This window comes from Atheta coriaria, unplaced genomic scaffold (genome assembly GCF_025399875.1).
Source record: "Atheta coriaria isolate IRGN ID8LTWV9N9 unplaced genomic scaffold, Caltech_Dcor_3.1 hic_scaffold_7_pilon, whole genome shotgun sequence".
NCBI lineage: Eukaryota > Metazoa > Arthropoda > Insecta > Coleoptera > Staphylinidae > Dalotia > Dalotia coriaria.
In genome coordinates this window covers 1,497,637-1,514,679 of record NW_027045449.1, presented here as the reverse complement: position 1 = coordinate 1,514,679, position 17,043 = coordinate 1,497,637, and the positions used below count along the sequence as shown (strand labels likewise).

General features: G+C 36.0%; 3 protein-coding genes and 1 long non-coding RNA gene across 10 annotated transcripts; 1 reads left to right on the top strand and 3 right to left on the bottom strand.

Moving 5' to 3' along the window:
* Nucleotides 1–114: 114 nt before the first annotated feature.
* LOC135795985 (uncharacterized) lies at nucleotides 115–970 on the bottom strand. The gene is made up of 3 exons (XR_010549210.1): nucleotides 797–970; nucleotides 280–744; nucleotides 115–213 (listed from the first exon to the last, which is right to left on the bottom strand). It is a non-coding gene; the product is annotated as an uncharacterized lncRNA (long non-coding RNA).
* A 4,593-nt stretch (nucleotides 971–5,563) lies between these two features.
* Nucleotides 5,564–7,968, bottom strand: Serinc (serine incorporator TMS1). 3 transcript variants are annotated; one of them, XM_065306689.1, is made up of 9 exons: nucleotides 7,798–7,967; nucleotides 7,511–7,675; nucleotides 7,257–7,444; nucleotides 6,896–7,190; nucleotides 6,645–6,828; nucleotides 6,390–6,590; nucleotides 6,269–6,307; nucleotides 5,940–6,084; nucleotides 5,564–5,881 (listed from the first exon to the last, which is right to left on the bottom strand). In XM_065306689.1, the coding sequence occupies exons 1-9, from the start codon at nucleotides 7,831–7,833 to the stop codon at nucleotides 5,743–5,745; spliced, it is 1,392 nt and encodes a 463-aa protein (XP_065162761.1). In that variant the 5' UTR covers nucleotides 7,834–7,967; the 3' UTR covers nucleotides 5,564–5,742. The 3 variants fall into 3 exon arrangements, with proteins under 3 accessions (XP_065162761.1, XP_065162762.1, XP_065162763.1); XM_065306690.1 differs by lacking the exon at nucleotides 6,269–6,307 and having other exon boundaries at nucleotides 5,940–6,114; nucleotides 7,798–7,968; XM_065306691.1 differs by lacking the exon at nucleotides 6,269–6,307 and having other exon boundaries at nucleotides 7,798–7,968.
* A 42-nt stretch (nucleotides 7,969–8,010) lies between these two features.
* On the top strand, nucleotides 8,011–10,163 carry LOC135795143 (DNA replication complex GINS protein SLD5-like). 5 transcript variants are annotated; one of them, XM_065306692.1, is made up of 4 exons: nucleotides 8,011–8,604; nucleotides 8,668–8,840; nucleotides 8,894–9,131; nucleotides 9,182–9,332. In XM_065306692.1, exons 1-4 carry the CDS (start codon nucleotides 8,320–8,322, stop codon nucleotides 9,272–9,274), a joined length of 789 nt encoding a protein of 262 aa, XP_065162764.1. In that variant the 5' UTR covers nucleotides 8,011–8,319; the 3' UTR covers nucleotides 9,275–9,332. The 5 variants fall into 5 exon arrangements, with proteins under 5 accessions (XP_065162764.1, XP_065162769.1, XP_065162765.1 ...); XM_065306693.1 differs by adding an exon at nucleotides 9,819–10,163 and having other exon boundaries at nucleotides 8,210–8,604; nucleotides 8,894–9,764; XM_065306697.1 differs by lacking the exons at nucleotides 8,668–8,840; nucleotides 8,894–9,131 and adding an exon at nucleotides 9,819–10,163 and having other exon boundaries at nucleotides 8,168–8,284; nucleotides 9,322–9,764.
* LOC135795140 (probable multidrug resistance-associated protein lethal(2)03659) lies at nucleotides 10,067–15,998 on the bottom strand. Its single transcript, XM_065306688.1, has 7 exons — nucleotides 15,333–15,998; nucleotides 14,306–14,416; nucleotides 13,914–14,253; nucleotides 13,638–13,863; nucleotides 11,417–13,567; nucleotides 10,648–11,356; nucleotides 10,067–10,591 (listed from the first exon to the last, which is right to left on the bottom strand). The coding sequence occupies exons 1-7, from the start codon at nucleotides 15,404–15,406 to the stop codon at nucleotides 10,204–10,206; spliced, it is 3,999 nt and encodes a 1,332-aa protein (XP_065162760.1). The 5' UTR covers nucleotides 15,407–15,998; the 3' UTR covers nucleotides 10,067–10,203.
* Nucleotides 15,999–17,043: the final 1,045 nt, after the last annotated feature.

The window sequence follows — 17,043 nt, the reverse complement described above, 5'->3', positions numbered from 1 at the left end:
GGAATTCATAAAATCTATTTGGACTTCGTCAAGAATTGCGAACAGTCTTTAAATCATTGTACAAGATCATCATTTTTGATTACATCTGCAAAGTGCACTGGAAAACAGAACCTACCTCGTGTTTCTTTCGCTCGATTTTAGTTCTGACTATAAAAGAAAAGTTGTCTAATCGAATAGATTTCATTCGAAGTCCGTCCAGTGGTGGGAAATGTGCTGAAATTGTTCACAAATTTCAGCAATTTTAATTTTAAAAGTTGTAATAGAAAAGAATCGGTATACCACTTTTGAACGGCATTCCGACTTTGTCTGGCACTGCTGCCCAGTCATAGTTTAAATATTCGCATAGCAGCGTCAGTGCTTGTATGTAAACAATTTTTTTGGTTCTGTTCTGCGATTGTATCGCAATACTGATAGCGACCGCGTGTTGTGGCCGTCGACTGTGTGCAGTTTTATTCCGACCACGGACGGGATAGCGCGGGTTTATCGCGACCATTTTCCTTCTTTCAAATTGTAATTAAGTAAATCAGTTTATATTTCATAAACAAACGACGGCATATATTGGTATCGAGCGTAAACGGGGTTTCGCTAGTGTGATACCACGCGTTAAAAGTTTATTAGTTCATCTGTGCGCGTGTGAGGTTCCGTCGGCCGACGGTGAATATTTTTCGCGTATGGAATTCTATTGCACTCGTGTTAATCTACGAGTACATGTGCACAGCGTGTGTCCGTCGTTATAATTTATTCCTGAAAATAGAGAACGTTGGTGCACAGGGAATAAGTTTCAGAGTGTACGAACCTTGAAATTTGCAATATCTATGACGGATGTGTTGGAGATGCGCGTATTTTAAGGCAAGTTTTTACTGCTTCCGAATTTGCTAGATGTCGATATTATTTTATTTAAAATAATGTATCTATTATTAAATGTCAATTATTAAATGTTACTAATTGTCAATAAAACACAATGTCAAATTATAAACTTATTCATATTTCTTCGTGGTATCCTCTTTCTCGTTTTCAGTATTGACGTCTTAAGTCATATTGCATATAAATCTTATGCGCGCGGAGCGAGTGAAACATAGCTATAACCAAGGCTTGTGTTGTTGTTTTTAAAAAGTTGAATAAAGTAGAAACATAAATAGAAGGATCAAATATAAATAATAAAAACACTCGGTGGTCGAGTGGAGACGTGCACCTGCTGGCATGCTGGCAGACACGGATCGAATCTCAGGTATAGCAGGCATTTTTCTCAAATATAAAAATATCAGGTGAAATTTGGGTTGCATATATGAATTGCAACGAAATATAAGAGAAATTGAAATACAAGTGAAGGCAATATGAGAAATATGAAAGCAAGTGGAGGAGCGGGAACAGAGAAATAGAAGAAGCAAAGGAGTAGCAGAGAAGAGTAGAAGGCAAGAAGGAAGAGAACCGAGTAGAGAACAGAGTAGAGAAGAGGAGGAGATAGAAGAAAGAGAGAATAGGGGTGACGGAATTTTTAAATTTTTTGGCACGTGTCGTTATAGTCACAGTCACAGTCACAGTCACAGGTCGATCTCCCAGAGCGCCTCCGGCGCTCTAGTCGATCGCCCACTGCTTCGATGCCTCCATTGCTCCCGGCCCAACCTACAGCTACGATGTCTCTGCGCTTCATCCCCGAAATTATCAGGCATATCAACAATTTTTATGGTGGGGGATCACCCCCAGAGAGGGGGAACTCCTTATAAGGACAATTCTTATAAGGTCTTGTTCAAATATTTCTAAGTTTTAAGTCGTCTCAAGAGAGGCGACACTTAAAAATATTCTTACAAGTTCTGACCTATAGCTGAAATGAAAGATGGAGCACACAAATCATACAGGTTACCTTAACAATTTTTATAGAGGGGATCATCCCCTGAGAGAGGGAACTCTCTTAGAGACCTGTACCTGAAATGATAGAAGGGGTACATTCAAAGCATAAGACATGCTATTTCTTAACATTTCTTTATTAATAAACACAATGTAATATAATACAAGTTTAGTACCTTAACAATTTTTATAGTGGGATCATCCTCTGAGAGAGGAAACTTTCTTAGAGACCTTTGCCTGTAATGATAGAAGGGGTACGCACAAATCAAAGAAGTAAATATATCTTACTATTTATTTATTTATAATAGAATACAAGTTTATATTTTACAAGTCAACAGAATAAGTGCCGCCATATTGCAGCAGGACTTACGACCTGCATAGTCGCGCACATGCAAACAAGTACTACTTTGTAAAGTCCTACCGGGATAATGAAATTAGCAAATAGCCTATTTTCTATGTGATTGAAAATGAAAACAAATATACAGGGTGTTACAAAAGGAAAATTTACAGTGCAAACCAAAAACTATTACTATCACTACAAACGTCGCTCCTTATCACTAGAGGATCAGGAAAACTAATATACAGGGTGTTTCAGAAAGAAAATTCAAAGTGCAAAAAGGAAAATCCTAAAAACAACAGTTGAAGCAAAATTTTCAAGGACACAAAAGAAAACGAATATACAGGGTGTACCAGAAAGAAAATACCAAGTTCAAAACAATGAACATTCAAAACTCACAAATAAAGACAATCTTTTACGTGCGGTTAGGAAAACTAATATACAGGATGTTACAAAAAGTAAATTTTGGGAACTACAATGATAATGAATGTTCACATCATGACACGGGAAATTTATATGGAAACAACAATATTTTAATATAAATTCAAAGATTTCACTGGGAAATGATCGGGAAATTAAGCAAAAAGGTGCTAGAAAAAAAAAATACATTTTAATATATTGTGAATATATATTTATTAATTAATTAAACCGACGGGTGAAGCATCATCATAAATTGATAGAATATCCGGCGGAAAACGTTTAAATCAACACCCAGCAAGCGACGGCGCGTAACAACACAGTGGATAAAGACGATAAAAATAACTATTTCCTTGTAAATATTAAGATATACCAAGGCTGCGAAAACTAAAAACTATTCACCGTTCAGATTTTATTTTAACAATAAATTATTCATTTAATGATGCAATTCGATTCAAATGTTTCGTGATCATCGAAAACATGACCGAACCGACGGCCGACGGCAAAGTGAGCCCGGTCGACAACATGAATATTGTCATTTTAATAATCCTCAGATAATTTTAAAAACCGTGCTTGTAATAATTAAATTAAGCATGTTATTTTCGGAAACGCGACTAAGAAGAATTCGGATAAAAGTGCCACCACGTGTTTGTAATCTACAAAATTAATATCCCCTAGATGGAATAACTAATTTAAGTTAAACCCCTTAAACCCGCGTTAAATTTTAATTATCCACCTACCTATGCATTGATGAGGAGATTTTCTATCCTTAAATATATTCTATCAACTGAAAACTCGCGTAGGGATTAACAGACACTTATTTCTCACTTAAGAAGACTCTAACCCCCATAATTAATGATTTACACAAAACACACACACATGACCGTCCCGAATATTTTGATGATGGCCGAAAGAATACACAACGATTAATCCAATTAAAACCTCAAAACGCATGGCGACTAGAGAGACACGTTCGTGGACCACGCGGTAAAACGACTGCCGTGTACGCCGCGCGTAGCCAGGTTCAAGGCAGGTAGGCAGCGATAACACGTCACTCTAACAAAAAAAGTTGTTTATACACAAACGTACTGATAAACACGTAGTTGAAAATACTAAACGAAAATTTACAATATTGAAATAGCACATATACACGAAATCTACTGTTACTTTCAATATTTATCGGCTTAAGATAATTCCTAGCGCAACGAGTACAAGTGCGTATACACACAACTATCATTATAACTCGCGTTACGGAATTTTCTCGCAATAAATTTCGATACGGGGAAATAACGAATTTAATTCCGCATCTAGGAAAATGATTGCGAATTAAGTTTAAGACCGCGTTCGCGTGTTATATCAAAAAAACTACAATTCCTAACGCAACGAGTACTAGTGCGTATACACACAATTTTCAATATAACTCGCCTTACAAAATTTTCTTGAAGTAAATTTCAATACAGGGAAATACAAAATTAAATTCTGCATCTGGAAAAATTATTCCGACCTGATTGTGACACCGCGTTCACGTGTTATATCAAAAAAACTACAATTCTTAGCGCACGAAAGTAGCGGTATAAATGACTCATGTTCAGGGCACCCTACGAAAGTAGCAGTAGAAGTGACTCGTGTTCAGGGCACCGTACCAGGGTAGCGGTAAACTACAATTCATTTTTCAATTTTTGACCATTTTCTTCAATTGTGAATATCTCGTAAACTAAAAGAGATAGAAAGGCCAAATCGCAGCGTCATAATCTACGGACCAATCTCTATCAGATCGGATAGTTAAAAGGGAAATCTAAGAGATGAAATTTTAAGTCTTCAGAAAAAATTGCCAAGGGGGGGGTGCTTGATACTTTTTTTCGACGATTTTCAATAATTAATATCTCTTAAACTAAATCAGATAGCAACCAGCGGATTGTAGATTATGGAAGAATGAATAATTCTCTATCAGATAAAAATATAAAATAATTATATTTCCAACAGGAAAAGGTCGAAAAACGCGACTAAAAGTGCTAAAAAGTGACATTTTTCAATTTTTGACCATTTTCTTCAAATGTGAATATCTCGTAAACTAAAAGAGATAGGAAGGCCAAATCGTAGATTCTTAATCTACGAAACATTCTCTACAAGATAGGCTAGTTAAAATCGAAATCTAAGAGATGAAATTTTCACTCTTAAGAAAAAAATGGGCAAGGGGGGGTGCTTGATTCTTTTTTTCGACGATTTTCAATAGCGAATATCTTCTAAACTAAAAGAGATAGCAACCGGCGGAAAGTAGATTATGAAAGAATGAATAATTCTTTATCAGATATTAATTTAAAATTATTTAATTTCATAGAGTAAAAGGTCGAAAAATGCGACTAAAAGTGCTAAAAAGTGACATTTTTCAATTTTTGACCATTTTCTTCAAATGTGAATATCTCGTAAACTAAAAGAGATAGGAAGGCCAAATCGTAGATTCTTAATCTACGAAACATTCTCTACAAGATAGGCTAGTTAAAATCGAAATCTAAGAGATGAAATTTTCACTCTTAAGAAAAAAATGGGCAAGGGGGGGTGCTTGATTCTTTTTTTCGACGATTTTCAATAGCGAATATCTTCTAAACTAAAAGAGATAGCAACCGGCGGAAAGTAGATTATGAAAGAATGAATAATTCTTTATCAGATATTAATTTAAAATTATTTAATTTCATAGAGTAAAAGGTCGAAAAATGCGACTAAAAGTGCTAAAAAGTGACATTTTTCAATTTTTGACCATTTTCTTCAAATGTGAATATCTCGTAAACTAAAAGAGATAGAAAGGTCAAATCGCAGATTCTTAATCTACGGAAAATTCTATACAAGATAGGCTAGTTAAAATTGAAATCTAAGCGATGAAGTTTTACATTTTACATTGTTCATGTTGTCCGCGCGCTGTAATTTAAACTTGATGCCTTAAATTTAGGCAGGGAGTAAAGAAACAAGTTATATATTCTAAACTCTAGTATTAAGGCAATAATACACAAATGCCTATCGAAGATTGATTTCACGCTAATGCATTAGAACAATAATATCTTAAATATTGATACTAAACACTACGAGGGACAAATATGTAGTAAGTATAATTTAAAAAAAATTCACAGCAATAAAAAGAACTCTCAGGATTAGTTGAATTCGCGATCGCGCAAAACAATCGGAGCGACCAAACTCCACGCGTACAATCCGATGCACATCCAGCTGGAGATGACCTTCACCCACATCGAAGCAGCATTGGCGTTCAAAGTCTTCAAACTGGAGTTGGGCCTACGTAAACCAATCAAATACAAAAACAAGAATCACAAACAACGACATTTACACTTACTTGTACCAATTAGTAAGGGTCATCATCACATACAACGTAGCCAAAGCAAAAACGACGTGGAAGAAACTCCAGTTGTACGCCAAAGACTCCTCCTCATTGTCCCAGACCTTTTTACCCTTTTCACCGCCATCACGTTGTTCTCCACCTAGGATTGGAATACATTCGTCCTTAGATGCTTTAGAGATATTCAAGAAACAAAAGAAAAATACACGAGTGCCCAATAATTCAACAGAAAAGTGAAACCCATAGCATTAAACGAATTAACGGCGGGCACTGGATACGCGAATGGTCTAATATTTACTATTTAAATGTCTACTACAATTTATTACCTTCGTTATCGACAAGAGCGTCTTCGCCACTTCCCCTGACTAAAGAAGCATGTGGGAAAGAGGATATTAAAACAATTCGTCATAATACTATGAGTAAAATGCATCGAGGTTGAACACATACCTGCTTCGTTATCTTTGACCAAAATGTGATCGCTCATTGTTATCTTGGACGATTTGCTGGCCGAACGCAGCGAGGAATACAAAACGCAGCACATCCATACAATCAAACCGATGATACTCTCAGTATCAATACCCATTTCAGTGCTTTTGGCAGAGTGTCCGGCGCCCACGATGCCCAAGAGTCCAGGATTACAGTCGGAATCTTTTAAGGGGAGTTTTAAATTTATACAGGGAAAAATAAGTTATTTAAGTTTACCTGGCGAGTTGGAAACAGCAGACCAAGTCAAATAAGTGACGTACAAAGACACGACGGCCGATTGCAAGAGTCCTGAGCGCGGGAGCTTGTCTTGAACCGCGGGTAAAATCGAAACAACGCTTATCAAGAAGCAGAGGATCAAGTTGAAAGATATAAAGAATTTGTTCAAAGCGCAATCGTCGGACTATTTAACAGAACCAAATATACATTAATAAAACCACTCTGTTGAATTTAAAAAATAATTTAAATACCTTGGTAAAGAAGACAAACAACAAAGTAATTCCAGTGATGGTCAAAATGTAGCAGCAAAGTGTGGCCAATAGTAACGCAGCATACCATCCACGTGATTCGGTTTCCTCGTAGTTGGTAACCCACACTTCAGCCCAGCTGTGCGCAAAGTCAACGATTAAAATAAGCTGTATCAAAATAAAGAGAAAACCGCCGATCATTCCGAAGTACATCCATGTAACGCCAAAGTTGCCTTCGGGGATGAAGAACGCTCCAATCATTCCGCCAATGAGGATTAGGTATTTAAGACCCCAGAAACTACATACATAATACATAAAAATATACATTTAACAACTTTAATGATTTTTTTTATGTGGGTTTTACCCGTTTTGAATGCCACCGCGCGGATCTTTGGAATGTTTTACGCCAATCATCATTACTGCCATAAGTACAAAGAAGCAAGTCAGAGCAAAGCAAATTCGGTAGACTGCCAAATATCCCACAGCTTCATTGCAGTTGAAGACAACCGAGTCAGGGAGGTAATGTGATGTTGAATTGTTGCAAAATGGAACCTTTAATATTTGAAATTTAATTTTAAAATAAATCTTACTTTTTGTGAAAGTTTTAAGCATTTATACCTTTCTTAATGCATCTTGTAAACCTGGAGACAATGTAATTGCTGCTGCAATGGTTGACAAGAGCAGCATCAAAGCATACATAATCCGACTGGAAGTTGAATTCTTGCATGATGGACATGCTGAACAACATAGAGAGCACGCCGCACTGCCGCAACAGCATGCCAGCTAAAAATAAATAAGATAATACCATGAGTCAGTGTTGTTTCATGTTGCTAGTTGCACCATATAGAAATTACATTAGACCTTGCAAAATATAATAGAGGACAAAGAGAGTTTATTGTATTCACCTGAGCTGCAGAACAGAGTCCTAGAACTGCACCCATCGTTTAAACAGGCTTACTGATTAATTACAAACAATGACGACGTAAATTTGGAGATATTCGAGACAAACAAGTAAATAATCGATTTGCGTTTCAGCTGTTCGTGACAGACACAAACACTCGGAAATGTCTCATGCAGAATTTCCAGTAGGATTTGTCAAAACAAGTGCGCATAGCGCCACCTGTTCACTATGTTTAAAAATGAAAGCTTAGTATAAATCTAATTTAAAAGTGGTGAAAATGAATACATATTTTAATGGTTTATAATTAATAACATTTTAAAGATGTGTTTTTAATATTAACATACTAACATAAGATTTTAATTTTGATTTAATTTAAATTCAGATTGATTTGAAGGTTAGGCGACATCTATTCCTAAATTTTAATACCTTCAATGTTGATCTTCGATGGTTGATCTTTTTATCAGTTTGCAGGTTATCAGTTATTATTTAAGGTAAATTAATGTACAAATATTTATTTAAAATATAAATGGCTCTGCCCGAAAACGAAACTGCTGCCTTTGAGTTATCAATTGCAAAATTGAAGAACGAATTAGAGTTAGCCAAAGAGGAAAATAATGCACTCAAATCAGAATTAATGTCCCAGAAAATACAGGCACATGAATTTGAATGTGCCTTGAAAGAAAACACAAAACTACTTAACAAACTAAAAAATAAGAACGCGATGAAAGAAGAATTCTATACAAACATGGAAAAACAAGCCACCAAAACAGAAATTGAGCATAAAGCATTGAAACACAATTTTAAAATAACAGTAATGTTTAATTATTCATTATTTCAATTAAACTTCTATTAAATTACCATTCACACTTTATAGAATATCACCAATGAGAAATTAAAGAGTATGATTCAAACAATTGAGACAGAAAAGAGTGAATTGAAAACAGAAATCACTTCACTCAAGTCACAATTAGCAAAATATCAACAATTCAAACAGGAACTGATTGAAGGCAATAATTCTCTAGAAGAATCAATTTCTAGCATTAAAAAGTACTTCTTATTGTATTTTAAATTGAAAATATTATTAATATTTGTTATTATAGCTCGCTAAATGATTTGAAACATGATAAAGAAACATTGTCACAGTTAAACTCTGAAATACCTGAACCTGAAACACTAAATAGTGAAAATGTAGTGTTAAGAACTTTATTAGAGAAGTCATATGAAGAGAAAAATTTACTTCAAGAGGAGAGTTGTTATTACAAAGCCCTAAGTCATCAACTTCAGACTTATTTAAATGATAATGCCTCAAACCAAAACGAAAAATATTTCTATGAAAAGGTTTTCTTAATAAATTTTATAGATAAACAGTTAATGCAATTCAATTTCAGTGGAAAAATAATTATGAAAGATCAAAAGAAATAATTGAAGAACTAATAACTCAGAACAAGTTACTTGAAGAAGCAGCAAGAGCAAATAATTAAAATTTTAACTTCAGATTAGAATTAATATTATTTTATTATTCATTTAGTTTTAAGTAAAAATTAACAATGAGCGATGAAGAAAACATGGCGGACGTTGTGGATGACTTCAATCCGGAGTCAGACAACAGCGACACTGAAGAATTAACAGCTGCAGAAGTTATAAAACTCATGGAAGAAGCCTGGACAAATGAAAAGTTCGCCCCTGAGATATTACCGCATAAGATTGAAATCGTTGAGTGTTTGCTAGGTCAAATCACCTCAATGGAAGAAAATCTAGAAAGTTTAGAATCAACTGATTTTACTAAATCATTATATCAAATGGAAGTAGATCGTTTGCGATACTTGGTAAGCAGTTACCTTCGACACCGACTGGAAAAGATTGAAATTGGCTGTTCAGGAATATTAAAAGACGAAGAAACGCGTATGGAGCAAGAAAAAGATTTGTACTTAACACAAAGCGAACTACAATTTGCTAAAGAATGCAAACAAGGTTTGTACTAGGAAGAAAATAATAAAACATAATATTAATGTTGATTTTCTGCAGCATTTGAAGAACACATTGAAAACGTCTTGAAATTCTGGCCTGGATTGCCGCCGGATGAATGGAAAAAAGAACAGATCAATCCGAACATGTACAGTTTTGTGTTTCTCAAGTCCAAGGCCGAGATAGAAGGCATTGTTATCGATGACGGCAACGAAGAGGAAGGTGACTTGGTCGATTTCAAACCCGGCTCGCAAATGATTATCAGCTACAATAGTGTCGCGAACTTGGTAAAGAAAGGTGATGTGATGTTAATCTAAGAGTTAAACACTTTGGTTTTGTTGAACATACAAAAATATAAGTAAATATCAAACATTTCAACAGTAATAAAACTATTTTGTAACTTAACTGCAATTCTAAATCAATTATTCAGCACTTCTTAGGCACCTTAAGTTGCATTTTTGGAATCATTGTCATCGTTTTCGTCCTCACCACCGTCCGAATTGTCGGTGGTTTCGTCCAAGGCGACGCTGTGCATCGAAGTGGCATTGTTCACACGCTGAGTCTCATTTGTTTCCGCTTTTTGTTCATAGCTCTCACGCGCGATTTCTAAGAGGTTTGCAAACATACTCTCTCCGGTTTGTTGCAACATGGCGTAGAATACGCCATCTTTGTTTTGTAGCAGCTCGTAGGGATGTGCATATTCGACGATTTCACCGTGATCCATCACCACAACACGATCGGAATCCATGATTGTGTTGAGGCGATGTGCGATTGTCAGGACTGTGCAATCCTGGAAGTTATGACGGATTGTTTTCTGGATGAGAGCGTCAGTTCTGGAAAAATAATTAATAATCATTCACAGAAACACTAAAATTGTGTAATGACTTACTGATGATCAACATTGGCAGTAGCTTCATCCATAATAATAACTTTATTCTTTCTAATAATCGCACGCGCTAGACAAATCAATTGTCGTTGACCAGCGCTGAAGTTCGAACCGCTTTCGCTCACTTCCTGTTCGAGTTTTTGTACCGCATCTTTCAATTCAACATCTTCCAAAGCTTTCCATAGTGTTTCATCATTGCAACGATCGAATGGATCCAGATTATGTCGAACAGTAGTCGAAAATAAAACGGGTTCTTGTGGAATAATCGAAATATTACTGCGTAAATCATTCAAACCGATGTTCTTCGTATCAACATCGTCGATTACGACAGTTCCTTCAATTGGAGCCAGGCGAAACACGGCAGCGATCATCGAAGATTTACCTGCACCGGTTCTACCCACAATACCAACTTTAAACCCTGCAGGAATTTCTAAATTCAAATTTTTCAAAACAGGCGGATCACTGGTGGAATACTGTAGATAAAGATTCTTAAGTTTAACTTCGCCTTTCATCGGCCAATCACGATGCGGTTTCTGCGCTGGAGTTGATTCGAAAGGTCCTTCTTTATCTAATTTTGTGTATTGTAACACTCTTTCAACACTCGTCATGTTATTAGCAACTTCTGTAGTCTGCCGCATTCCATATTGTAACATTCCAGTCAAAATCAATGACTGGGATATTACCAAACCAACATCTCCCTCCATAACAGTATCTTTAAATAAATAAAAATATTACAATACAAAAACAACCACAATAATTAATAAATAATTACCATATGCAAAGAATTGAAGTGTTACTACAGCGACGAAGAACACACTTAATAAATCCAAATAAAACCCAAATGCTTCACTAGCAAAAATCATAAGTACAAAAGACGAAGTGTGTTGATCCTGTAGAACATCAAACTCTTTCGCGACTAAATACTGCGCTCCACTGCTGCGAATCGTGGTCAATCCTGACAGGGACGCAGAAACATGTGAAAACACTGGAGCTTTAGTTACACCTTCCAATCTTTTGATGTCCTGCGCGCTTGACATGTAGATATAACGAATCCAAGCGAAAATACCACCCAAAACAAGTGTTGGCGCAATCATAATTGGCGAAACAATCCAAACCATCACCAAAATACCAGACATCACCATGAAAATTTGTATGGAATCAAGCATTAAACGGGGTAGAAGTTCATCAATCGCTCCTATATCCTTCGAAAAACGATTGAGAATCCTCCCTGATGGATTAGTGTCAAAAAATCGCATCGTTGCTTGCAAAATATTGGAAAACATCTGATTATGCAGAGATTTCGACGCGTTCATGCACACTTTATAGAAGAATAACGAACGTACGGTTGTTAAGATAACAGTTGCGACAATCAGACCAGTATAAATGTTGATATTCATATATCTTGGATTATCAGATATAAAACATACAAAATCTGTTGAATTTCCGTCTTCTGTAGTGCTGTTAAACTCATTTAGTTGATCAGCACACACATTCTCTTCTTGATTCGTCCAGTGTTTCAGCCATAAATCGCTAGAGTTACAGAACATCTGTGCGATGAGAATGAGAAACACCAAGAGTGCCAACACGCACACATTAGCACCGGATTTAAAGTAATCAACGTAAGTGGACGTCGGTATTGATCCTTTCTCCATCAATTCCTGCGTCTCTTCAGGTTCGTCTTCCTCCTCGTCCACATTACTAGACTCGTGCGATGTGACTGACATCAAACGCTTGGTCCGTTTGATATCTTCGCCTGGGGCTTCTTCTTCAGGCACTGTATGTTTTAAATGTGAAAGTTCTTTCTCGGCAAGCTCAGCATAAGTACCAATCTTTTCAATTTGTCCATTATTCACAATGATAATCTTATCGACAGTTTTCAAGAACTGTAATTGATGCGTGACCAAAATTCTAGTTTTTCCTTCGAGGTGTCTACTAATACACTCGTCAAACAATTGTTTGCCGACGTGTGTATCCACAGCGCTGAGAGGGTCGTCGAATAAATAAATGTCGGCCGCACGGTAAACCGCCCGTGCCAAATTAATCCTCGCGCGTTGTCCCCCGCTCAAGGAAACACCACGCTCGCCGACTAATGTTTTATCCCCGTGCGGAAACTGCGCGAAATCCGTCTCCAACGCACACACACGTACCACCTGCTTGTACCTCGACTTGACAAACGGCTGGCCAAACAAAATATTATTCCGGACCGTGGACACAAATAACCACGGCTCCTGCGACGCGTAAGAAACCTCTCCCTGCACTTCTAATTTACCACTATTCAAAGGTAATTCGCGTAGTAGAAGTTGTAAAAGGGAACTTTTTCCTGAACCCACAGATCCAACAATTGCGCAGAGACTTCCAGACTCAATTTCAAAGTTGATATTTGTCAATGTTTCGATGATTGGACTCGGTGACCAGGAAGCACGGCCTTTTACCACTTTAATAGCACCTTTGTCACCTTTAATATCTTCATCTACATCGATAATACGTAGATTTTCGCCTAGCGTTAAGAATTCTTTGATTCTCCTGACTGAAACTTGGCATTCGGAAGCAAACACAACCCCCAGCGGGAAAAGAATTGCCATGTACAACTGAATGGTATTAAAGAACTGCGCCATTGAAAAAACCAACTCGCCCGATAGTGGATTACCCGTAGACAAAACATAAAACAACACAGTGACGTAGAGACTTGTGCGTTCGGTGAAAACCATCAACGCTGTGGTATAGCCCAAAATATACGATTTTTTCGTGATGATATCAATCTCCAACTTACGCGCCAGTTCAACCACCTTCTCAAATGGTTTTTCCCACGCGTACATTTTGATTATCTGAATACCGCTGGTGATTTCCGACATGATTTTCACCCGATAATCTGTCCGGCCCGCAATCTCCGAGCGATAAGACCCTTGTAGCTTTGATAAGTATCCTGAAACACAACCGCGCGCACAAAAACAATAAGTGCTGATAAGTTAACAATGAATTTTCCAGTTACAAACCTTGCAGAGGTATCGCTTGTACGGCGATAGTCAAAACACCCACGACTGCCGGCCAGCCGACGCTGTCCCACATCAAATACGACGCCACAACAGCCTGAATCGGCATTATCCAAATATAATGCAGAAAAGAACAGAAAAATTCGAACCGCTGCACATCATTTGACATAAGATTAATCATCTGACCAGTCGCAGTTTGATTAAGTGATGCTTTACTTAATTTAAGTAACTAAAAACAAATGAATTAGATTAAATAAATATGTTTGATGTGTTGATTACCTTTCTGTACATAAGTGAACAGCAGGCAATGCGACACCGCATTCCAATCCGTAGACATCCGATATTTGCATGGTGGATGCAGATTATGTTTAGGAGAGAAACAAGGATAACGCCGAAGGCAAGCAACCAGCCTTCGTGTTCCGAGTAGGGTTTGGCAGGATCAAAGTATTTAATCAGGTGGGCGAGGATGATTGGATGGCTTAGTTTGAAAACAATCGATTGCAGGAACAATATGAGGCCCCAAACTGCAAACTGGCGGAAAAACGTCGCTGATAAAGCTTTCCATAATGAGGGCTTTCTTTTGTCACGGTTTGCACGCAATAATTCTTTCTCCCAATTTCTAAAATATTAAATTATTTTAATATTGTAACTAAAAAAAACTAATATCTTACATTTCTAATGCATTTCCCAGCTGTTCAGATAAATCTGGTTTTGTAGAGTTGTACAAATCCTTTAGTTCTATATTTTTCTTCAAACCAATACGAAAAAAAGGAAGAACCCATCTGAAATTATATATTAAATCAACGGTGTTTTGTAATAAATAAATATTAATATCTAGTCCGTGACCTTGTGAATAGTTTTAGTATAATCTAAATAAAATTAAGCTAAGTTCAGTTGATATCTTCTATGTTTTATGAGGTCAAGTTGTAATAATTGTCACAATTTATATTTGAACATGTGTGTGTTGAATGCAAGATTGCATTCAGTTGATCATAAAGAGTGTGTGACATTATGATCACTGTTAAATGAAATGTTAACGCAGTTAATTGAGTGTTGTAAACGCGATACTAGGCAAATAAGATAATAAACTAACGAATCCATCTGTGCATCACAGAAATTTCCAAAGAAATATATTATTTGCATTAAATTACAACAAATTTCAGAGTGTTTTTCATTGTTAAAGTGATTTGAAGGTGAGGTTTCAATTTCCGGTCCTTTATTTAACAAATACTATGTTTATATAATGATATAGGTGGGTATAGATACGAGAATAAATGAATTTACTGTGCAAAATTATAGGAAATGTAAAAATCGTTGAAAATTTTATTATAATTTGGTTACTACCAGTTTCTACCCTAAAACTCACTAAAATAAACTTAAATCTGTTCAAATATTTATTATTTAAATACAGCTGGATATTTTTATATTTCCAGACACAATAATATTTAAATTAACGCATAATATTGTGTTTAATTCATTCATCAACCTTTCTTTCCTTCTTTAATAAACACAAAATTAAAATAAGTAAAATCGAATGTGATTAATGCTTTAAATTTAGAGGTTAGGTTTAGCATTTTCACAAAACAAATATACTACTATGACAATTAACCAGCTGCGAATAGACAAAAAACAACTAATAATGCAACCAGTGATAACGGTTTAGATAGATAACAAAGCTTTGCTTTTACTCTTACTCACCCGAACACTAATTTCGATAAGAAATTCGACGAGAGCTCCGGGCTTTTGTTGTCGAACTTTTTGCTCGTATCCATGGTAATGGTAATGAAATTGTGCAATTTTTAACGTTAATTCATGTCACTTCATCAGTAACCTAATTTAATTAATGAAATAAGATATCGTTATTTATATTTTATTTATCCGTCGATGTTTAGTATTAACCGCAATAACTCCGCGTTGTTTATTAAACATTATGTATAGATTGGAATTTAAGACATTGAATTGCCTTCTAGATTTTTAACTCGGGAAGTTACGTTTTCGTATTGCGTTTCGTTGTTTTTTTATTAATATTATTCAAGATAAAGGCACATAATTTAGCAAATTTTTAAAGAAATCACATTTGATTTATAGTGACGCGTTATTTTAATTAAACTGATTATTAATTTAATTAATGAAATGATTAAATGTCGATTGTAGTTGCGATGAGATTGAATTGCGGCAGTTTAGTTGTGCTGTGCATCGGTAAAACACACGACGCGAGCGATGCTGGCTTGTCGAAGCGAACAAAACGAACTGCGAGTCGAATTTACCGCACGGAATTAAACGGGACTTCAACTTCGTTGAGGCGAGTTGCGCGCAGCGCAGGCGGTAGCAGCTTGTTGCTGATGTACGAGTACTACTGATGCTTGGAATTTATGTAGTGGTGATATAATGCAAAATGCGTTTATTGGGACTGGTCACTGGGGCTGTACCGAATGAATTTAGATTTTGAGGAGTTCACAACTAGCTCACCGGCCGGTGTTCAGGTAGTACACAAATAAAGGAAATTGAGTGGTAGACTAATACTAGACTACACTACCAACATGATTGCAGGTAGTTTTATTAGTTATTGATTATACAAGCCTCATATTCATGAATTGCGATACATGTTGTCAGCGATCAAATGTAGAGAATGTAGGAATAGGTATTAAGGTAAAAGAAGCATACGAGGGGTTATGTTACTGTATGCAACCCAAAATACATTCAATGTTGCATACGGTTGCATACAGTTTGCATATTCCTATGATATGACTTGCCATCTTTTATCAAGCGAACATTGTCCAAATATATTGGAAAATTGTAATTTTGTTTTCGATGATCGTAAACCAACTATTCGTGATTGCAGGTAGTTTTTATTAGTTGTTGATTATACATATTTATGAGTATGAATTGTATTGTCATCGTTGAAAAGGTAGAAATGTCGCGATCGTAAAAAATATTGCAGTTGATAATATGAAATTCTACTACTAACTTCGTCTACGTCAAATAAAAACCCGATATGTTTCTATATTTCGTAATTTGTGAAGAAAATGTCAATAAATAATGAAATTATAAGTTAATATTTTCCGCGCATATTTAAAATATTTTTTTTTATATTTTAAAGCGTTTTCAGCAATTGTCAAGAAATAAAATGTTATTTCCTATTAAGTTAGCTTGTACAAGCAAAAGTTATTTATTACCTTTACGACATAAAATTTGAAACCACCATTATCCATTAGCACAAATCCAATCCAACCATTCCGGCTGTCATAAACTGGTGGCTAGTCCATTTGTAGGGTCGAATTGGCGGCCATGAGCTTTTAATTGAATCGTTAATTAGTTTCTCTTATGCGTGAGTGCAAACCATTACACTTTTCGTCACAAACTACAACTTGGCAATAAAAGAAATTAAATGGACGTAACTTTAGTGTTC